The 23,322-nt window shown below is 40.7% G+C and overlaps 1 protein-coding gene across 1 annotated transcript in view; it reads left to right on the top strand.

The window, feature by feature from the left end:
* Nucleotides 1-1,108: 1,108 nt before the first annotated feature.
* Nucleotides 1,109-23,322, top strand: part of LOC139731590 (melanotransferrin-like) — a 60,021-nt gene continuing 37,807 nt past the window's right edge. The window contains exons 1-4 of the mRNA XM_071642479.1: nt 1,109-1,129; nt 4,911-5,031; nt 8,337-8,552; nt 8,899-9,022. Of these exons, the coding sequence (XP_071498580.1) occupies nt 1,109-1,129; nt 4,911-5,031; nt 8,337-8,552; nt 8,899-9,022 (482 nt within the window). The remainder of the gene's footprint in view (nt 1,130-4,910; nt 5,032-8,336; nt 8,553-8,898; nt 9,023-23,322) is intronic.

Raw genomic sequence — 23,322 nt, 5'->3', positions numbered from 1 at the left:
AATAGCGATCAGTTGAATACAACTCTACAAGGATTTGAGCCTCAGATGGCATAATTGCGTTTGAATGAAAACCTGGAAGTTTCAAAATTTTGTGTACAAACTATCATGGTAAGGTGTGAGGGAATGACATGCTCACTTTGCCATTTGCATTTTATTCATTTTGACTGTTCAAGAACTGTTTCCCCTGCAAATAGCGAAACTTCAAAATGTCAAAACTTCCTTATTTTTCTTCCGATTTCGCCCAAATGGTGAACTCGTAATATTTCACTCTTTCTTAGCAGACTTACTAATCTTTGGACTGGATTTCCCCTTTAAGGATGAAAAGGCAAAGAACTTCAGAGGGCCCCAATCATAAGGATTGAGAGAATGCAGCAATATTAGTAGAACACATCTGTGAAAGTTTGAGGAAAATTAGACGATTGATGCAAAAGTTATGAATTTTTAAAATTTTTGTGTTGGAAATGCTGGATGAGGAGACTACTACAGCTTGTGATGTCATATGCGTACAAATAAAGAAAATGTTAAAAAAAATTCAATATATTTTCACTTTTTTTGCATAATAAAAGAGCACTTGACTTGCCTCTTTCTAAAGGCAGGGGGAATAATATCACCCATAACATATGTCAGTAACAAGTCAAGGGAATTTGTACTTTTTCCAAAGATAAAAATTTGGGATATTCTCTTTATATTTTCATTATATTGTTGTACTCATGTGACATCATATGCTGCAGTAGTCTTCTCATCCAGCAGTGACTGCACAAAAACTTCAAAAATTCATATTTTTTGAACAGATTGTCTGATTTTCCTCAAACTTTCAATGATGTATTCTACTAGTATTGCTACATTCTCTCAATCCTTATGCTTATGAAGGTGAACTTGTCCTTTAACAACATTTGATGAATGTTACTGCCGTGGTGCTGTAGACCTAGTCTCGAAAGTACACATTATGTGTGCATCCCTGGTGTCTGAACAGAAGCATTTGAGTCGTAGACCTGCTGCCAACATATCTCCAATCCCCCACAATAATTTTTTCATTATTAGCTGCTCTTTCTAACTCTTGAGCATTCCATCTGCTGGAGGTTTCATGGATGCTAGGTTTGCTGCTACCATGGAGGACTACATGTACAAGGTGTGCCATGCAGAGACTCCAACTCTCCTGCTTTCAATGGGAGATCTCCCGCCGAAAGCCCATTTTTGCAAAATCTCACGTTCTCCCGCTTGAGATTTAATTTCTCCAGATCTCCAGGATCTCCAGATCAGAAGGTGCTTGGGGTTGGAGTCTCTGGCCATGTTGTGAATGTCGCTTTTACTCAAGATTTGGAAGAGTGCTTTTCATTCTGATGTACCTTACTTGAAATGGACCCAAAATGGCAATTTAGCGAAATGGTTGGAGCACTGATTTTTCAGAGTGAATGTAAACCTGAGACTGATTGAGAAAGCAGTAGTAGCCTTCAGAGCCGAGTGAGTATCTAGTTCATTATTGCTCCCAACTATCGATGTGCCATCCAAGGAAAGGACATTGGGTCCTTGTTGTCTGGGGAAAGCAATCTCAGGTTTCTCTCCTTTAGTGAATAGTGTTTGAACAGATGATATTAAAGCCATTTGGCAAGGGTTTGAATTGACACAATTGGTTTTTGCCATTTGAAATTGCGGTATTTTCGAGATGCGTCCTATGCGTCCTAGAGGTCAACTCGAGCTGTATCATCATTTAAAAGGACTAAAGTGCCAGATTGAAGGGTTAATTCTGAATACTTTTGTTCAGCTCAGACAGGTCAAGGATTAGTCAGCTCCTGGTATTCTTCTTTGGGCTTTATAGCCCATTGCTTCCAAGATTACTTGATTTCCTATCGTTTCAAAACATGGGGCACCCGGTTCCGTAGACAATGGGTTTAAATATATTCCCCCCTTTGTGTGGAAGCCTTTTTCCATGACTGCATTTTTCAGTGACCTGCTTCATTCTCCTCCAACCATGAATCTCATCTCATGGTCATGCTTGGCAGTTTCATCACTATTGATATTCCTCTTTTTAAAAAATGCCACAGTTTTTCTCAACTAGGGGAGCAGGATTTATACACGTGTACTTTTGGGTTGAATTCAATTGTGACATTGAACTTCTTAAAACAGTAATGGATCCCTTGTGGGAGTTTGGCACTTAGCCGGAAAAAAATGGCCCCTGGCAACATCTTACTACAGCTGGTGCTGAACCTACCGCTTTATGTCCTTGTTCATCCATCGCAAGAACAAAATTCGGCAGATCGACACATTAGTTACGTTCAGACGGCAGGCCCTAACCTCGAGGTTAGGAAACCTCGAGGTTTAGCTCTTGCCCCCTAACTACGACGTGTGTCCACACAATGAATCTTAACCTCGAGGTTACGAAACCTCGAGGTTAAGCTTCTGCCCCCCCCCCCCCCGTAACTACGAGTGGGTCCCACTCGATGTTAAAACCACAAAACCGGAAGTTTCAGCCCACACTGCTAACAAGGCGTCTATTTATTCTTTAGTCGAACCCTGTTGGACTCGCTTACAGGTACTCTTTTTCTCTGTCATGGTATGCAGAGATAGCACTGCACTGATGACTTTATGCCTTCATGAAGATATTCGTCGAAAACGTTTTTTTAGTGTCGGAGAAGAATATAGAATACAGTAGCGAGTTTGACGTGTTCAGTTTCAGAGATCAAGCGCATGGGAAGAAAAGACGATGTTGTTGTGTCGTGCGTCATAGGTTTTTCACGTGTAGTGTATTTGTGGTGTACGTTTGGGAGGTTGACCCGGAAGCAGAGGGAAATTGTGGGGGCTGGAGTTTACGGCGAGGTCACTCTTAACTTCGAGTTCGTTGTGTTTTGTGTCCACACGGTGCTTAACTACGAGTGGGGACCCCCCGCGGCTCGCGGTTAGAGCGCTAACCATAAGATTTCTCGTGGCTCGAAACATCAAGCAAACCTCGAGGTTTGCTAACTACGAGTGCATCTTCACGGTCCCTAACTACAAGCTCTAACCTCGAAGTTTCCTAACTTCGAGGTTTAGGGCTCCCGTCTGAACGTAACTATTATCTGTGATGTGATCTGCAGAACTGTAGACTTGATTACTTCAAAAAGAAAAATATCATCATTTATGATAATTTATTGCTAATTCATGCATAATGTATAATGTGCATGGCATAGATTTGGACGAGATGGGGCTTCAGGCTTCAAACTTTTTGTGAAATAATCATAATGAGAAACCTCTAATGAAATATACAATCCTATGAAGAATCCAAAGTTCATCTGATTACAGTTCATTTTGAAATGACTGATATATATCCAAAATAAAGAACCTGTCCTAGTAAAAGGTGACACCCACCTTTTATTAGGTCCACTGTGTTTTACTTTATATACAATTGTATCTGCGCCCTTTCAAAACCAATTTCATCAAGTAGACTCTCAGTTCCTCATTACTAGAATTGTGTGCTCTTTAGTATTTCATAAGTAGTTTTGTAATTATCTCACACACAAAAAAGTTAAAATCTGAATCCCTCATCTCAACCTGAACTCTACCATCCCGTCAATGGCAGACAAGTCTGTTTCTGAGGATTAAAGATGATATACAGCCAGATTGCCTGGCTAGGGGGCAAGGGTGAAGAAGGGGATGATGGCACACTAGTCCTCCTGAGTGGATCATATTTCGCAGGCAGTGATATCCAAGGGTGTCACAAAGGATATGCCTCTGAGGGGTTTTATGTTCCTGCTAAACATCTAGGGAAGCTTATAAGTGGTATGACTAACCCCGCGTTCACATTGTCCCCCGCGCCGCGGGGACAGCCTCAAGAGATCTTATCTTTTTACGACTGACCGTTCACATTGGTATCTCATCTGTCCCCGAGCTGTGGGGGCAATTGGGGCTTGGGGCGAGCTCTGCCAGGCATAGCGCATGCGCACATTTGATGACCACAGCTGGACGCTATCAATTTCGCCCCAAGGTCACTCTCCCCTCCACATCTTGTCCCCGTACCCGACTTGATTCGCGGGGACGAGGGGACAAGTCCCAGCGAGCGTTCACATTATGGTTTTGGAGGAGAAAGTCCCACAGCTCGGGACTTTCCCCGCGGCGCGGGGGACAATGTGAACGCAGTGTATAGGTGTGGGTTCTCTGAAAAGATATGTATGGAATTTTGTATCCTATGCTCGCCCATTGACCCCTGCCTTTCCCCTTCCTTGAGAATTTACTCAAGGTAGACCATGGGCTTTGTTGTATTGTTAAACGTGTTCAGTCTTCTTCATTTGGATGGGACATAATGATTATGATTTTGATGTAGGCCTACATACCTTTTCAGGGGATATCAATGTTGGCAAACTGAAGACTTTTGCAAACTTGTAAGAAGCATTAAAGCAGCAAAATCAGATTCGTAGCATATTTTTTAAAAAGATGTTATGTGAGTAAAATCTCCTGTGACACTATAGACTGCAAACATGTGCAAACTCTGTCTTATCTTTTAAGGCATTGATATGGTAAAGATTAATGTTTAGAGTGAGGAAAAATTCTCATAGCCACAAAATTTTATATTCCTACAGTGAGTGTTCTGACCTGTTTGTATGCCCTGTCTATAGCATAAAGCATACATACTTACCAAAAATACTTGAACTATTAAAGTCCGTTGCATTTACCAAAGCTTGTTTGACAAGTAACAGGTTATATGGAATAATGTCAAAACAGTGAAAAATATCTGTGACTTTAATGCATGTACTGTAAAAAACCTGTACCAAGGTTCAAACTCTCCTGCCAAAATTTGACTGCTCACGAAGAATAGGTTTCTACATGTAGCAAGTGGTTGAATTTGGGATGGTGCTATGGTCAAATTATGGGCAGCTTCTTTTAAAGGCATATTTCTGTAGGAATCTAATGATGTATTTTAAATGTTTGTTCTGTAACAGGACTGCTACGAGGCGATCCAAGACGACCGTGCTGATCTGATTACCCTGGACGGGGGCGACATATATGAGGCTGGAAAGGAGTACGACCTAGTACCCATCGTCCAAGAAGTCTACACTAAAGGTGAGAAGAATAGAATCCACAAGGAACCCACACTTTGAATACGAAGCTTTTCCCTTGTAGATCTCCCTCCACCCACATTACTCCTTAAAGGGATGGTATGTGGTATAGTTTTGGTTGAGATGGGGCCCTCCAACTGTTTTTTGTGAGATGATGAGAAACCTCTCATGAAATATCAACAAGCATACATTTCAAAGATTATTTGATGAAAATCTGTTTTCAAATGGCTGAGGTGTCCAAAAACAAAGTTCCAAAAAAGGTCTTAATATTAGGACCTCTTTGTTTTTAGATATCTCAGCCATGTCTAAATCATTTTTTTATCAAATAAACTTTATTAATTGCTCTTAGAATTGTATGCTCTATTATATCTTATGAGACTTCTGAGAGGTTTCTCATTACAATATCTCACAAAAAGTTGGAGGCGAGGGCCCCAGCTCAACCAAAACTATACCATCCCATTAAGGACATATCTCACACATTGACCTATTGCACTTGGTTGCCTTATCAATGCTATGAGACTGCATACATATCGAAAACCCAATTTTATCAGAACTGAACATAATTTGGTATTCCACCCTCTTACTACACGTATAGCTTTTTAGAATTAATGGAAGACAAATAGTTTGTCTGCCCATTGAAGGGCGTGACTCATGAGAGAAGAGGAATCATGTAAACATTCAAGGCCCGGTCACACAGCCCAAAAGTCACGTAAACGCATGAATCACACACGAACTTCGAGCCTTACGCGATACTTGCGCGATTTGCGCGTTTCATCAGTTTGTCTGACATGGAACCTTATTGTAGTTGTCCGCCAATGTTCGCTGGATCGGCGCTTCACGCGATTCCAGGTTTTGAGCAGCTCAAAACTCGGCTTCGCGTAAGAGTTTACGCAGTATTACACTGTTTTACATAATTTTTGCGTAGTTCTTACGCAGACAGTGTTTCGAAATATGCGTGGAATATCGTGAAAAATATTGTGAAAATGTTGCTGCTATCGATTCATACTCAGTTCATCAGTAATAATGTGCAGATTATGCGTGGTTTTCCGTGGACCTTTCGTCATGCACAACCACGTATTCGCCCTGTTTGAGGCCTTTGCATGCCTACAGTGTATGTGCTGAAAGTGCGTGGTTTGTTAGTGATTTTTGCGTGATCTTTCCGTAGTTCTTGCGCAATTCATCGGTGATTTTCATCGCATATATCACCAAAAAATTTTGCTGAACAAGCACGCACAACCAAATTTCATGCGTGATTCATACGTTTAACTTTTGGGCTGTGTGACCAGGCCTTTATGCATCAAAAGCTCAATTAATGTTTGGCAACTGTTCATATGCCTGGCCTGGGGATAGCATTGCATATTATGTACATGTATGTGTAGATGCATATAGACTTCAGATGGAAAGGAGGGGTAAATGTTGGCTCTCTTTCAGAGAGGTGGCTGATTACCAAATATTTCAGTGAATATGCCTGTTACCATAGCAACCTCACCATTATGTTGTTTTGAAGAGTACAGGATTTTTTGGCAACCTTACTCAGTTGTTGCACTGGATCAGGACAGGCCTGTTTCCGTAGATCGTATCGCCACCTGCTCACCAGAAGGGCCCTATTTAAGGGATGGTATAGTATTGGTTGAGACCTGGCTTCAGGTTTCTGAATTTTTTTGTGAGATAATGAGAAATCTCTTATGAAATATAAGAGAGCATGTAATTCCAAGAGGAGTTCAATGTTTATTTGATGAAAATTGCTTTTGAATTGACTTGAGATATCCAAAGCAAAGCAGTTACAAAAGGTTGGACCCAGTTTTTATGAGGATCACCTTGTTTTACCTTGTTTTTTATTTTGTCCGCCATTCCAAAACTGATTTTTCATCAAATAAACTGTAAATAGTATGCTCTGTAACATTTCATAAGTGGATTCTTTTTAGTTATTTTGCAAAAAGTTAAAAGCTCAATCCTGTACAAATTGTACTCCACAAATACTGTACATACAACCATCCCTTTAATGCTTTCATGCTTGAAAAATCACACATACACACATACACACACACACACACACACACACACACACAAACTATAGTTATATCATCTGAAAAACCTTTCAAAACTTTGCTGAACTATGTCACAAGACAAAATTCAAATTTGGGGTTGAAATCTTTTATGTTGAGGCCCTTCTGCCTGTCAGGCGACAATATCCCCCTTAAATCATTACCATTGTTTGAAGACATTGCAAATCATGACAAGATAGAATGCTTCATAAGGAAGGTAGTTTCAACTGTTTCATGTTTTAAAAGACTCTTTAATGACTCTTTAATGTTTTTGCTGTCAAGTATAAGAGGTCGTCATACAGCTCTCACAGGAAGTGGATAGGATGTGAGGTTGAATCCACCCCTGGGAATGTTTGATCACGGGGTTTTTCCCAGTCTTCCTTGGAAGATAATGCCATGAGCTTTCGAAACTGCCCAATGTCATGGCAACCTAGTACATAGCAGAGAAAAACCTTCATGTGAGAAAATGCAATCCTCTTTAAAGAACAAGCCCACAATAACATTTGGGTAGACTGAGTGAATGCAGAACATACACACATCAGTGAAAGTTTGAGGAAAATCAGACAATCTGTTCGAAAGTTATGAACTTTTAAAGTTTCAGTGCTGCCATTGCTGGATGAGAAGCCCACTACAATTTCTGAGGTCACATGTATAGAATAATATAAAGAAAATACAAAAGAAAATTCATCATATTTTCACCTTTCTAGCTTAAAGGGATTGCACAGTTTTGGTTGAGGCCTATTTTCAGGTTTCTAACATTTTTTGGTCAGATAATGAGAAACCTCTTATGAAATATGAAAGAGCATGTAATTCTATGAGGAATTCAACATTTATTTGATGAAAATTGGTTTTGAAATGGCTGAGATATAAAAAAAAAGCGCGATTCTACTAAAGTGTGGGACCCACACTTTATTACTATCGCTTTGTTTTACTTTGTTTTTGGATGTTTCAGTCATTCCAAACCCGATTTTCATCAAATAAACTTTGAATTCCTCTTAAAATGGTATGCTCTGTACTATATCATAAGTGTTTGCTTGGTATCTCGCAAAAAGTTAAAAGCCCAATTCTCATCTCCACCACTACTGTACCATCCCTTTAATAAAAGAGGACTTGTCTTGCCTCTTTCAGAAGGCAGGAGTAATGACATTACCCTTGACATGTGCATAAAATATGTACATCAGTAAGAAATAGTGGAAATTTTTACTTTGAAAGAAAATTGTGGAGTTCTTTTTCTTTAGGATCTATATCCTTTCTCCATGTATAGACACATACCATGGTATCGCCGTGGTTCGTGCGAGTGACACGGACATCAACATCACCAACCTGAAGGGTAGGAAGTCATGCCACACGGGCATCCGCAGGACAGCCGGCTGGAACATCCCTGTGGGGTTCCTGCTCGACAGGGGCTACATGGATCCCGTCGACTGCGGTGACGACATCAACGCTGTGGCCCAGTTCTTCAACGAGAGCTGTGCCCCAGGTACTGCAGATGGGAGGATGTTCACAAATTTTTTGGTCCTTACTGAAGTAGTACACACAAACAAATGAACAGGGGAATACATGTGCTCCTTAGATATAATACAGATAAGCATCTCTGAAGTGTAATGCATTGAAATTTGACTAATAGAAAGAAGAAATAAAATCTGTCAAACTTAAACCTTCATCTGCTTTGAGAGACAGGTGGCACAAAAAAGACAATAGTGTTTTACACAAGTAACTGTCCAAAGTCCATGACAGAGAAAGGGTTAACAAAGATGCAGGCCTGCAGTCACAGGGATAATGAGCCTTACAGTGTACAATGTGTATCTCTGTACTTTGTATGGCAGGTGCCTTTGAGGCTTCAAGGAACCCATACGGAACCAACCCACAGAACCTGTGTGGTATCTGCACCGATCCACAGTGCCCGCCAGATTCCAGCGAACTCTACAGCAGCTACGCCGGGGCCTTCAGGTAATGTCGAGCAGATGTATGCTATGCTTACACCATGTTCCAGGTGGCCGTGGCACCCGCATTAGCCCGAAACATAGTGCACTATGTGCATGTGTGATATACTCCTTTTCCCTGCCCCCCTTCGTATATTAAGGTGCGTTCGAGTGCTCTCCTAAAGTGAACTGTACCGTTCCGTACCCGCGCCAGAGGAGCGCTCGAACGCTCCTAAAGTGTACCGTACCGTACTGTACCGAGCCAAAAGTGGACCACTTCCCGATGTGCTCCAAAAGCATATCAAAGCGTACCAAAAGTTTGCTGTAAAGCATGCGCGTATCATGCGCATACGTCACAATGCAAAGAAATCATTCTCTTTGTTCGGGACAGCTGTAAGTAGTTCAAGCGCCAGGGGAATGACATTCTTGCTGCAAACAATCGTAACCTTTTCTAAAAATAACTTGTGAGGTACGCTTTCTCCACAGAGCGCTGGAACGCTACAAAACTGGCACAGTTTGGTACGGTACGCTTTGGTTTGCTTTAGAGCGCTCGAACGCACCCTTTGTCTTGTTCATTCCCATCCATGCTCCACTGGACATAGGCTGTAGCTATCAGTAGCCGTTGTCACAGTGTCTGGATAGGTTTACACTTCACATATTTTCAGTCACATCCCACTACAGACCTCTCAAGTTTCGTTACGACCTATTGCTGGCATGTTTTTCGTTCAGCCCCTTTTATCACAGGCCTGCTAGGTTTTTCATCAGCATCATCACTGCCTTGGCAAATTTGTTGACACTTAAAAACAATCTGATGTGGCATTCACAGCAGTCATGGCCTGTCTCGTTTGCCCATCCCATCCCCCCCCCCCCCCTTTCCTGGTTGTCTCATGTCCACCCTGTTTTGTCTGCAGTGGCCTGAATTGTGATTGCTATTGCCTGTTATATCCCTCACAAAATGCATCTCGTCCTCTGATTGGTCGAGAGCACTGTAAACAACAAAACATAATTCTACCATACAAGTGCGCGAAAAAGACTATACTCCCTAGGGAAATGGTAAAAACTATACCACGCTGGTGATTTTCACACCTTTTTTGCTTCGCGTCGCGACGGGAAATATTTCACGTGTAAATGAATGGGTATCGCAGCACCTTCGCTTCGCGAGAGATTTCATGTACAAATGAATGGGTATCGCGGTGCCTTCACTTCGCGAGAACCACAAGGCACGCATACACTCAATACGTGTAACGTTAGAGAGACTCAGAGAAACTCTTATAAAGCCCTCATTCTACCTAAAAAGATGATCATGGCATTGTATTACGTTACAACAGAGTAGGCGATATCGTAGATCTATAATTAGACAACAACAATAAGCAAGCTAGGGCTCTTCGACGTACCGTAGGCCTAGATCTTTTAACGTTGGTTAGGCCTCATTTGGCCCTGGTTTTGAAGATGCATGTCGTGACTCGTAGAGATTATACAATAGAAGATCGTTCAAAGGATTTGGTGCAATGTATGAGAAAGTATGATCCCCTAACTACGGTATGCTAGATTTGGGGTAGTGTCTATGCCTATATCCCAGTGTAGGACTGTCTAATTTTGGGGAGTGACCCACCCAAAAGATGTTGACAAACTGCAGTAGGCCTAGATAGTAGGCCTAGGCCTGCTTATGCCATTATTTCTAACGTTAGCGCAAGTTAGATCTAGTTTATAAGCCTAGCGTTATGGTCGTTAGTTCTACCTGTTTAACACTAGACCCTAGTTACCGTAATCTCATCCTAATAATTATTTTATAGAGTGTCTATAAACGAGTTAGAGTCTAATGTTAGCTGTTTGCCGTACTGTACGTTAGAACACGAATCACACGAATTTACAGTGGCACTCTATGCTTTTAACTGCTAGAATTTTTCCAGTGCCTAATCTAACCTTAGACTCGCTGGGGAATGCTATCCAAATTTACAATGTATACTTGCATTTTTAACAGGAAATGATACTAGTCCATATTCATGTACAGACAGCTAGAAAGACGACAGAAAACACAATCAACTGCAGCTCACAGTCACGGTCACATCGTTGATCAGCTCGAGCACGCACATCACCACCGGCACCAACGTACGTACTTGTTGACAGATCGGATACTAGTAGGCGTATTGCATGTATGAAGCGCGTAGTGAGTGTGCAGTTTGCGCATGTTTACCAGTACTAGTACGTTGTACAGCAATGCACCGAGCGGCTGAGCGCGCAGTTGTCTCTTCATAGTACGCGTACGCGCTGCCCTCCTGTTAAACTGCTTTCTTCCCGAGCGTGAATGACTTGTCAATCTTCTTGAAAAGAGTAAAGCAAGATGCCCTAAAAAAGGGGGTAAATTACAAAATACCAGCAGTCTTATACTCTTAAATTCATTGGGAGGGATATAAAACAAATATACCAGGCCAATTTTTCGAGGCACCGGTTGAAACTATGTGCCTTCGGTGACTTCAGCAGCACTATTTTCTTCGGGGCTGCGCCCCTCAGAAAATAGTGCTACTGAAGTCACCTCATGCGCATAGTTTCAACCAGAGCCTCTCAGGCCTGGTATATTTGTATACTGGAAACATGGTGTAAATGTGGCGTGAGAAATTGGAGGTTTAGAGCAAAGGTTTGAAGATATGAAAGGGAGAAAAGATTAAGAAGATGGAGTAAGAAAAGAGAGATAGAGTATGAACTTTACAATGGCTACCTGTACTGGAACTCTCGGGTAATGACAAAAATAAGAATACTGAAGATTTAGGAGTGTTTGAGGAAAGGATTTAAAAATGGATATCAGGAGAAGAGAGGATAGGAGAGGAGGTGGAGGAAGTATGGGGAGAAAACAAATGATGGGAATAAAGATGGGTATGGGGGTAGTAGAGGAAATCTGTAGGACGAATGAAAGAAGGGAAGATGTTTAGTGGGAGGAAAGTTGGAGGAGGAGGATGAGGAGGAGGAAGAATGGGGGAAAACAAATGATGGGAATTAAGATGGGTATGGGGGTAATGGAGGAAATCTGTAGGAGGAATGAAAGAAGGGAAGATGTTTAGTGGGAGGAAAGTTGGAGGAGGAGGATGAGGAGGAGGAAGAATGGGGGAAAACAAATGATGGGAATTAAGATGGGTATGGGGGTAATGGAGGAAATCTGTAGGAGGAATGAAAGAAGGGAAGATGTTTAGTGGGAGGAAAGTTGGAGGAGGATGTCGAAGATAAAGGGAAGGGGAGAGAAGACTTACAGGGGAAAATATTCACAGGTCAAAGAGTTTCTCAGGCCTCGAATATCTCCCTGATCCGGGTCATGGTCAGTTTGAGCCTTCTTGGCTCTCTTATTTTTGAAGGAAGCATCAAGACCAGTTTGAGGCATCAAGCCCAATACATGTTATGGTTTGACATTAAACAACATTGGTTGGATTGGTGTTTCTTTGCAGATTTGCAGATTCTAGAAGAGCCAGTCTTAAGCTTTTTCTATCTTTTTAAAATTCATTTTAATTGAGAGATATGCATTCACTTCCGAAACCCATCTATTCCAAATATAGAAATAAAGTACACATTCAGGAAAAGTGTGTACTGATGAAAAGAGGCTTGAAGTTCATTTAGAGTTTAGTCAAGTACGTATTAAATTTCACCCAGCTATACCTTCTGTTAATAAATGGGACAAAGTACTAGATATGAACTCCGTGGAAACCACTATGAAGGGATTCTTAAAATAAACTGAAAGTTTGTACATCACTGATTAATACGTTCTGTTCATAATCAATAATTTCTCACACAATTGCATCATCCTTTAGAGTAAAAAGTATACGAATAATTTATGAGTTGTGAGTGCATAGGGCACGAATATCGCACGAGGCGCGAGATAAGCCACTGGTCTATTCAACAAGGCGCGTAGCGCCGCGTTGAATAGACCAGTGGCGAATCTCGCGCCGAGTGCGGTATTACGTGCCCCAATGCACGAACAAAATCATAAATTATTCGTTTTATACAACACCTTGTCCACAATCACAGGAAGGCCCAAAATTAAATGTAACAATTAGGCCGAGAATTGTAAACCACCCTGTGTACTGCTTTCAAACACTCGTCATGATTCGACCACACAGTCACAGGAATCACAAACTCCGCAGGGTCTATACCCATTCTACGCTAACGTTAGATCGAGTTAGGCCTGACTGTTAAGCCTACCTGAGACGTCGGTAGATCTAGTAGTAGGTCTAGACTTTCTCTATTTCCGAAAATGATTTTGTATATAAAACACAGAAAAATAATCAAATTACGGTTTCTCAACTTGAAATGAAGTCTTGATTTTGGGATCACTGTGGTCCACGTAGCAGATCAGAGTCAAAACTAAAAACACAGCAGTAGGTAGGCCGCAATACATGCAACTAGCTAGGTAAAGTAGCTGCGCGTACACGTTGGACGTTGCAGTACTCCGCCGCCGTGACTGGTCTGTTTACCGGCAGCGCATCGCAGCGCAGCCGGCCAGCACGTACAATGTAGTTTGCTGGCGCTTTGCTGCTGTGAGCCACAGAACTCTGTGAGCGGCACCGAGCGGCCGGCCATGCATTAGTAGCCCCCCACGAAGCCGTGCTATAGTACCTTCGAGCCGTGCTATAGGCCCATGCCAGGGGCCTATTGTATGGCTGTCACTGTCAATGAGTTTGGTAGGTATTTTCTATTGAATGTCATGTGACATGTTCTTGGCCAATCACAATTCGACATCATTCTGAGGTGTTGTATAATAAGTCATATTTGAAGAGTTATAGTACTAGCACTCCACATCTGTAGATCTGAGAATACCTGTGTCAGACCAAAACAAATTATTCTTGAAAAAAAAAAAAACACCCTTTGATAGAGACAATTTTTCAATCGTTTTATGATCCCAACCTTTCGAAATATATTCGAGAATAGTTGCTCTTCCAAAAATATCAAAAAAATAACTAAAAAATTGACTAGGCTTTCCCTTTATACCTGTTTCGAATTCTCACCGAAAAGCAGGTTGTGTGACTTCTTCTTGGTTTTGTGAAACACGATCAGATGTAAATTCAATATCTGAATCTCATTCAAACTGTACACTGCTCGCATTTCCTGGCTTTAACCCATTGAGGACGGACTGATTTTGCTACATCTTCCCGACATCTTCCCGAGTATACTCAGGACTCATCCTCAATGGGTTAAATGCTGTGAAGTGATGAAATGGCATCATCGTGCATTGCCTTTGAGTACAAACATATATTTCACCTTTGAGCCACTACCAATAGAAGCATCTAATTCAGTGGAGTTATGTTGTCCTTCTAACCTTCAAGGTTGTTACTAGACGAGGGCTCCTGCATCATGAAAATCAATGGTATCATTGATTGCATCACACAGATAGTTCATCAGCAGGAGACTGTGGGAACTGTCCTGTTTGTGTTCAGTATTTAACTCTTTATGTACCATTATGGAAACCCCCTGTGTGCCATGTTATTTAGAGACACCAACATGGTCACACTTTAACCCTAATCAGGCTGGGGGGGGGGGGGGGGCGGAATCTGCCCCCCCTCGACGTTTCGCGCAATATCTTCGCAACGCGATAAGCTCCCGCCGCGATGTGTCATGACTTTTTTCTTTCAAGTATCGCGCAACTTTTGAGACCCAAATTGTTGCGCCCGCCCGTACCGTTTTGATGCGACGCCCGTTCGAAAAAAATTTGTCAACCTCAAAATTGCTCCAAAACGTGATTTTGTGTGCAAATCCAATGCAAATTGCGTTTTTTCAATTAATTCACATAAAAATTCATATCTTCACTTAGAATGGCCAAAATTAATTTATTTTAGCATAATAATGCTTTGAAATATGTCTGTGACAAATTTTGGCCAAAAAACAAACAAAAACAAAAGGTCAAAAAACAAAGAAATACATAAGAAATTCAAAAAACAACAAAATACATAAGAAATTAATTTCAATATAGATTTTTTTTAATCCTATGTCTCAGAAGAATGATACAAGAAACATTTTAAAATAGAAATTAGCTTAATTGGAGCATTAATAAGTCATTTAGAGCCCAAAACTGATTTTATGCATAAATTACAATAATTAATTAATATAAAATAAAAGCGGAATCCGCCCCCCCCCCCCCCCCCCCCCCCCAGATATAGCATAGCCAAAAGAGCCCAGCCTGATTAGGGTTAAAGAAAACATTCTGTTTTTTAAATCTATGTAGCTTTTCATAGATTTTTGAAAGCTGGACATGTAGTGAGCAAAGTTGTAGAGAAAACATCAAGCCTTGCTTTGATGTAAATTGTTGGTCAAATCTATGATTTTTTTTTCTTTCAAATAATCAGTAGCTACATTACTGTAAAGCATAACATTTGCACACAAAACAGTGGTAGAAACTTAGAATTTACACGCAAATCCAGTAGGGAACACCAATTGTCAGTTAATCACCACATACAATGCAAGCTAAATATGAGAGGAACAGAATCGCAAGAAACACTTTCATTACACTGTGGCATTTGGCGATTTATCAATTGGTTTGAGCAGGTTTCTGCATTTGAGCAGAATATGCGAAGGTTGCATGCCGTCAACTGAGTCGGACGTGTGATCGTGGCACATAAAGAGTTAAAACGAGGGCTCCCACATCATTAAAATCAATGATGTCATTGATTACAACACACATATAATTTCTCTGCAGGAGACCGTGGGAACTGTGACCTGTTTATGTTCAGTATAAGCTTACAAGTTGTATGATTCATTGTCCATTGCTTTTCAACAAGTGATTCATGAAGAGGTAATAATAGAGAAACCAAAACAGACTAAAAATGGCCAGATGTTTGTGTATAGATTTCAAGGAAGAAATGCACTGTGTAGACTTTTTGTTGCGCTGCAGTACATAAACAAAACCAAATATTGAGCAGCATCTTAAAATAGGAAAAATGTACAGTAAACCTCGGATAAGTCGACGTCGAGTGAGTCGAATATCACTAAACTCGAAGCAAAATAAAAAGTCCCGATTTTTCCCTATGTATTTTCTCTAAGAAATATTTGGATAAGCCGAAGTACGAGAGTCGAATTTCGGCTGTGTCGAAGTAAAACATTCAGTCCCTTTTGTACTAATTACACGTAGTTTACATCACTTGAGTCGAAGAAGATTTCTCTGGCATTCTCATTATAGTAGAGGCTACTATGTAATCCCGTGAGATTTTTGTGCCAAAATTGATTTTATTAGCTAACTTTGTCAATTTGGGGGTGCTGAATCCAAAAAACTTTGGTTCCATTATTTCTAACCACGTCTTCAGCCGCCATTTTGAATTTCAAAATGGCCGCCATACCAAACTGTATTTTGACCCATATTTCATAAAGTGAGCATTGTAGAAGCTTCAAATCTGGTGCAAAATGCATGAGTGTGATGTCAGACACTCTGATATATCTTTTTCTGATATTGTGGATTGTTTTGATACAATTTGTAGGCTGCCATCTTGAATTTTTAAAATGGCCGCCATGTAGCAAACTGTAATTTGACCCATATCTCATAAAGTGAGTATTGTAGAAGCTTCAAATTTGGTGCAAAATGCATCGTTGTGGGATATCAGACACTGTGATATATCTTTTTGTGATATTGTGGATTGTTTTGTACAGTTTGTAGGCTGCCATCTTGAAATTCAAAATGGCCGCCATAACGTTTTTACCCATATCTCACGTTGCAATTGAAGCATCAAATTTTCAAGAATGCACATGCTTGTGGTGTCCAACATACCAGTACAGCTGTTTCCTAATTGTGGATCATTAGACAGGCCACCATGTTGAAATTCAAGATGGCTGCCATAGAAAACATATTATACCGGGTACTGTTGTAAGCGCCTTAGATGAATTTGCCAAAATTGTTCTAGATAGACCGAATTCATTACCAGGTCAAGCAGAATGACAGCCATCTCTCAATTCAAAATGGTCGCCGTAAATTCAAAATGTAAGAACGAGGTTCCAATGACGTCATCAAGCCATGCTGAGGGGCAAAAACTGCGTATGGGGGGAGGGGGCATACCACTGTCCCATACTTGTGGGCAAGCGTGTAAGCGTTACATCCCATATGATAATAGCCAGGCGGGTATATGCGGTTCGCGAACTGCACGCTAAAGCGGTTTGTTTTTGCCTCTCGGGGAACACATTATTTTGCATCGTGGAACCTCGTTAATGATTATATTTAAACCCAGTCAATAAAATATTTTTACAAAAGTAAGCATTGATACAACTGAAGGTGATCTTCAAAAACTTGATGCTGCCTCAAGATAATAAAGACAAACAAGGAAAAGTCTCGCAATGGCCAATGGCAAGAAATGACATGGTCGCCCTAACAGGCATCCCATTCACAAGCTTGTTTGTTGGCCACAAACTGAAACAAGATTTGCTAGACACTAGATATATTTCTGGAATAATACAGAATGAATAAGGAATGAGTAGGCTTTTTCCTGATTGCCTTTAAGTGGGTCATCTTCAATTATTAAGACTTCCAAAATGCTTACTGCTGTACAGCCAATGATTCTAAAACAACAAAGGAGCAATAATAGCTCGGTTCTGTGGCGCTTTGCATGCATCAGAATTCCTCCACAATTTAGAAGACCATCACATGAGAACCCGTTCTATTTCAGAAATAGACTTTCTACATTAGTCTAAAAAATTAGACTGATTTTGCTAAAAATAGGTGCTCAAAAAATGGGAAAATCAGTCTACAAATGATCGAAATTTTAAATCTTAATCTGAAATTGTGGTGCAAGGTTCGGCATAAACAAAATGGAATTAACAAATCTATCCTTCATTTCTTTCAGAATTGCATCAGTCATAGCTGGATATGTCAATGTTGGTCTTCTGCCAAACCTGCTGAGCTGTCAAGGTTCGGTTTTAGACGAACCTGCCAAGCTGGCAAGGTTCGGCTCTAGACGAACCTGCCAAGCTGCTAAGGTTCGGCTTTTGACGAACCTGCCAAGCTGCTAAGGTTCGGCTTTTGACGAACCTGCCGAGCTGCCAGGGTTCGGCTTTTGACGAACCTGCCGAGCTGCCCAGATTCGGCTTTTGACAAACCTGCCGAGCTGCCAGGGTTCGGCTTTAGACGAACCTGCCGAGCTGCCCAGGTTCGGCTTTTGACGAACCTGCCGAGCTGCCAAGGTTCGGCTTTTGACGAACCTGCCGAGCTGCCAAGGTTCGGCTTTTGAGGAACCTGCCAATCTGTATAGGTTCGGCTTTTGACGAACCTGCCAAACTGGCAAGGTTCGGCTTTTGACGAACCTGCCGAGCTGCCAGGGTTCGGCTTTTGACGAACCTGCCGAGCTGCCAAGGCTCGGCTTTTGACGAACCTGCCGAGCTGCCAAGGTTCGGCTTTTGACGAACCTGCCAATCTGTACAGGTTCGGCTTTTGACGAACCTGCCGAGCTGCCAGGGTTCGGCTTTTGACGAACCTGCCAAGCTGCCCAGGTTCGGCTTTTGACAAACCTGCCGAGCTGCCAGGGTTCGGCTTTTGACGAACCTGCCGAGCTGCCAAGGTTCGGCTTTTGACGAACCTGCCGAGCTGCCAAGGTTCGGCTTTTGACGAACCTGCCAATCTGTACAGGTTCGGCTTTTGACGAACCTGCTGAGCTGGCAAGGTTCGGCTTTTGACAAACCTGCCGAGCTGCCAAGGTTCGGCTTTTAACGAACCTGCCGAGCTGCCAAGGTTCGGCTTTTGACGAACCTGCCGAGCTGGCAAGGTTCAGCTTTTGACGAACCTGCCGAGCTGCCATGGTTCGGCTTTTGACGCACCTGCCGAGCTGCCAAGGTTCGGCTTTTGACAAACCTGCCGAGCTGCACAGGTTCGGCTTTTGACGAACCTGCTGAGCTGGCAAGGTTCGGCTTTTGACGAACCTGCCGAGCTGCCATGGTTCGGCTTTTGACGAACCTGCCAGCGGCTGCACAGGTTCGGCTTTTGACGAACCTGCCGAGTTGCACAGCTTTTGACGAACCTGCCGAGCTGCCAGGGTTCGGCTTTTGACGAACCTGCCGAGCTCCCAAGGTTCGGCTTTTGACGAACCTGCCGAGCTGCCCAGGTTCCGCTTTTGACGAACCTGCCGAGCTGCCCAGGTTCGGCTTTTGACGAACCTGCCGAGCTGCCCAGGTTCGTCTTTTGATGAACCTGCCAAGCTCCCATGGTTCGTCTTTTGATGAACCTGCCCAGCTGCCCCGGGTTTGCTTTTGATGAATGTGCTGAGCTGCTCAGGTTTGGCTTTTGACAAACTTGCCTAGATGCACAGGTTTGGATTTTGCTGAACCTTCCCAGCTTTGTGTGAGAGGTGTCGTCAGCAAAGAAAATGAAACAAAAATTATTGCGAAGAATTGTAATGTATAGTTTGCATAAAATGCGAATAGGTGTTCAGACATATTAACGTGGGATATGCTACACTTTTAATTGTTTGAAAGGAATCCTATACCAATATAGAAAAAAATATGAAATTGCATGTAATTTAATAGTTTTCAAATCAGAGAACAGCCATGCCTGTGATACATATACTATACTCACATCATTTGTATGAATCAATTTGTATGATCAATTGTATAAAAGACTACTCAATTCAGCAAGAAATAGGCCAACTACATGCTCTATATTTCGATGTCTTTCAGAAATGGTCTTAATTAATCGCTGAAAAAAATGTTATTGATGGAGACATAAGGGCTCATAATATTGTCTTTCACACACAGACGCAGTCTACATGGCTGCATTAAGCATGCAGTGTAACTGAAGCTTCTAATATGTGGAGCAACATACACTAAATAAATAGACTTTTCAAATTTACCGTGTCAAGCGATAGGCACACTTCAATTGATTTCCAGTACAAAAAGAGTACTGAGAAAATTGAATCCATGATTGTTAAGAAAAGAAGAGTCTTGAACTGTATTTTTTTTTTTTGAGTTTGTTTAAAGTGGCCTCAGAAAGTGGTGAAGTTATTCTCTGTGCATAACATTACTCAACACTGAAATAGAAAAAGGTACTCAAAAGTTTTTAGCCAAGTTAGGATAATTAACTCTTGCTTGCAGGTCCATATGCAGTATGCAGGGTCAAAAATTAACTGTGGCCCATTAGCCTGGTTTTAGGTTGATTAATTGTGGACCATCAATTTAAAAGAAAAAAGTTATCTACTGTCCCCAAAGCAAGCAACTATCATAGAAAATAGATTGTTTTGTTGGTCTTATTTTGGGCCAGTACTCATTTCCTTTTTGGCCACCAAAATTTCAGGCTAAACCATCTTAGACACCTGTTACACACAAACACACACACACATAGTCACACACACACAAACAAAAACACAAACAACAACAAAGAACACACAAAACAATGAGATATTTATTTTGGGCTGCCCCCCCCCCCCAAAAAAAAAAAAAAACAACAACAACAAATAAACAAACAAACAAAAACAAAACAAATATTATTGAATACATACATCTAGTTCAAATGTATTTAGAGCACCATTTCAACCCCCCCCCCCCCCCAAAAAAAAAGGGGGGGGGCAGAAGAAATATACAAAAGGATACTTCTCTCCCTGGTACAGCTTGGCAGGCCAGTAAAATGTATTTATACACATATGAAAATATGGGACTGAGTGCAGTAATTTAGGCAAGCCTTTAGCTGATGTGATTCTACTTACAGAGTATCTAGCTTCCAAAACATATTATGTGACAAACAGTTTATTTACAAGCCAAGGAAATTTGAATCCCACACTGTTAACTTAAGTCTGTTAGCACTTTTTGTCCATACTTCATGTATAGCTTCCATGATCATTTGACACAAATGATGTCCACATCACATTGAGCCATTTCTACTAATGTTTCTGAGGAGCAGTGGTACTGCTGCTGCTAGCTGTAAGCACATTCATCTATGGCAATAGCAGAAGCATTCTCATCCAGTGCACACAGGAGTACATTACTAATTGTAATTGTATGTATCCATATGCCTGTTTATGTTGAATTTCACGGAGATGAATGCCATTCTGAATCCTGCAGAGTGCTGTTGAAGTCTTAGTGCTGTTGTTACTTCTGTCTGGTGACATGACCCTATAAGGAAGAAACAAAAATTAAAAAAAACTTAACCACAAACTCTTGGGACAGTATAACACACAGATAGTAAGGTGTTTCCTGTTTAGCTGCAGCACAGAGGTGTTTGTTTTCTGAAGCTTTGTTTGACTTTTCAAATCTCCTGTTTGGTGACCACACATGTACTTCTTAAACTGCCTACATTGTCCACACCTCTTTAGAGGGCCAAGTTTATGCAGAATTAGGATTAAATGCCTCTTGACTATTATATGGGGAGTATACGTGCTGTGATTGCATAGGAAGCACACCAGTAGTGTGAACTGTCTGACCTCACACTGGATTGTAAAAGGCTCATTATTACAGTCATGTAGTATAGCACTTATTTCATCCGATTGTATTGTCGATAGGGTACTTGAGCTAGCGATGATAGTATAAAATGCCAAGTATATTTTCAAATAATTGAGGATGAACCATTCCTGTCATCCCTAGCATGTACATTGTATGAACTATTCAGACAAATTTTCATAATAAATCTGTACTCTCATTTTCGCGGATGTAAAGATAGATTTTCACATACTTCAACACCTTTATCTATCTCCTCTCTTGAGTTATCTTCTTTGTTGCTCATATGAGGCCTCTTCAAATTTTACCTTCTTTCTGGAATCTTTATCAATGTACATTGTACTCGGTCATATATCATTTTCTATCTCTAAACTGCAGTGTGATTACTACATGATGATCAGGGCCTAGTCTATCTGTAAACGTTACCCTTCAAAGTACATTTAGAGACCCGTTAAGTCTTCTACTACATTTTTTTTTCTTTAAATGTTGTGTAAGTTTCAATGTACCTACAACTGTATATATCTTTTTACTTTATACTGTATAACAATGAATTGGGATATTTCATTTTCACACGCCAGTCCATTGCTCTTTCTTATTGCCTTATTGAATTTAACATTGTTACATTTTGGAAGAAACAATACACATATTTTTCAGTATCAATATTGTCATTGTCTGCCTAAATTTTGCTCGACAACAATTTTGGTTCCTTTGATCTCAACAGAATAGAATTGCATCACATTTTTTGAATGGGAGGCAGGAAGTGCACATACATAAAGGTTTGCATATGACAAAGGGATGTCAAATGAGCTGACTGATTATTATTCCTTCCAAAATTGAACAGTATTATTATATTTTGAAATTGCTTTGTGTTTATTGCCAGATATTATAACCATCACAGTAATTGGTTATCTGTTGTTAAAAGGAATCTATACATTGTGATGTAGGCAATCAGCCATCGTATGGAGACAGGGATTAAATGCATTTCCTTTCAACATAGACTTATTTTTTAAAATAGTTGAAAGTACTTGCTGAATGTGATTACTACTAAAAACTACAAAGAATGGAACTGTCCGAGTGCAAGACCTCTTTTAAGACCAGTATGCATCATGCGGAATAGCAGTAATTACTTTACTAATGCCTACTTTTTGCTTTGATGCAAATGAAAAACTTACCTTTAACACCTAGGAATACTTTCAGCAGGATATTGATGGTAAGATTTGAATCATCTTGTAGCTGTGATGTCCAATATCTAAAAGTCAAATCCTTTTGTTGTTCATGAAGGATAACACCAGTCACATGTGTCTTGAGGAGTTCTGTATCATTGATACCCTGTAAAAAAAAAGAAGACACATAGAAGGGAAAATATTCATTTCGTTTTTCATGCAAGAAACATTTTCTCAATTTGTGAACTAATTCTTGATATACCATGTATATGTCAGCAAATTTGGTTAACTAATTATTATAATAAAGTTGTTTGACACTTATAACAATCATGCATGTCATGAATATCAAGAAATGAACTTGGTTTCAAAAGTTTGTATGAAGCAAAAGTCTATAGAGTTTGTTGACAAGGCTGGTGACAGACTTTCTCAAAATGCTTCTTGTAGCTGCATGTATTTTACATGGATGTGACTGCTGAGTACTGTTTTTTAGGGCATTTAATCCTTATCATCATATATCTGTTGGGTGATCAGCTTGCAGATTTTATTTACAGAAGTGTTGTCGGCCCACTTTTATCAGCAGGGTGTCTTTCCATCCTAAATGTGTGTCATGCAGTCACAATCCATGTTTAGCTGTATGAACATTCAAAACTTGTTTTAAGTCTGGTTGAAATATATCACACTAGGACCTTTATCAATAACATTGTTATAAAGAACAATGACTTGTCCAGCTCTAGCTAGCTGATAGTCAAGTTCAGTGTCCTGTTATCAACAACTGGCTAAGCAGTCCAATATA

Source organism: Diadema antillarum, unplaced genomic scaffold (assembly GCF_040938485.1).
Source record: "Diadema antillarum isolate AM-2024a unplaced genomic scaffold, OU_Dant_1.0 seq00000381_RagTag, whole genome shotgun sequence".
Taxonomy (NCBI): Eukaryota; Metazoa; Echinodermata; class Echinoidea; order Diadematoida; family Diadematidae; genus Diadema; species Diadema antillarum.
Note: the sequence above shows the minus strand (reverse complement) of the source record. Positions and strands in the feature narration are given on the sequence as shown.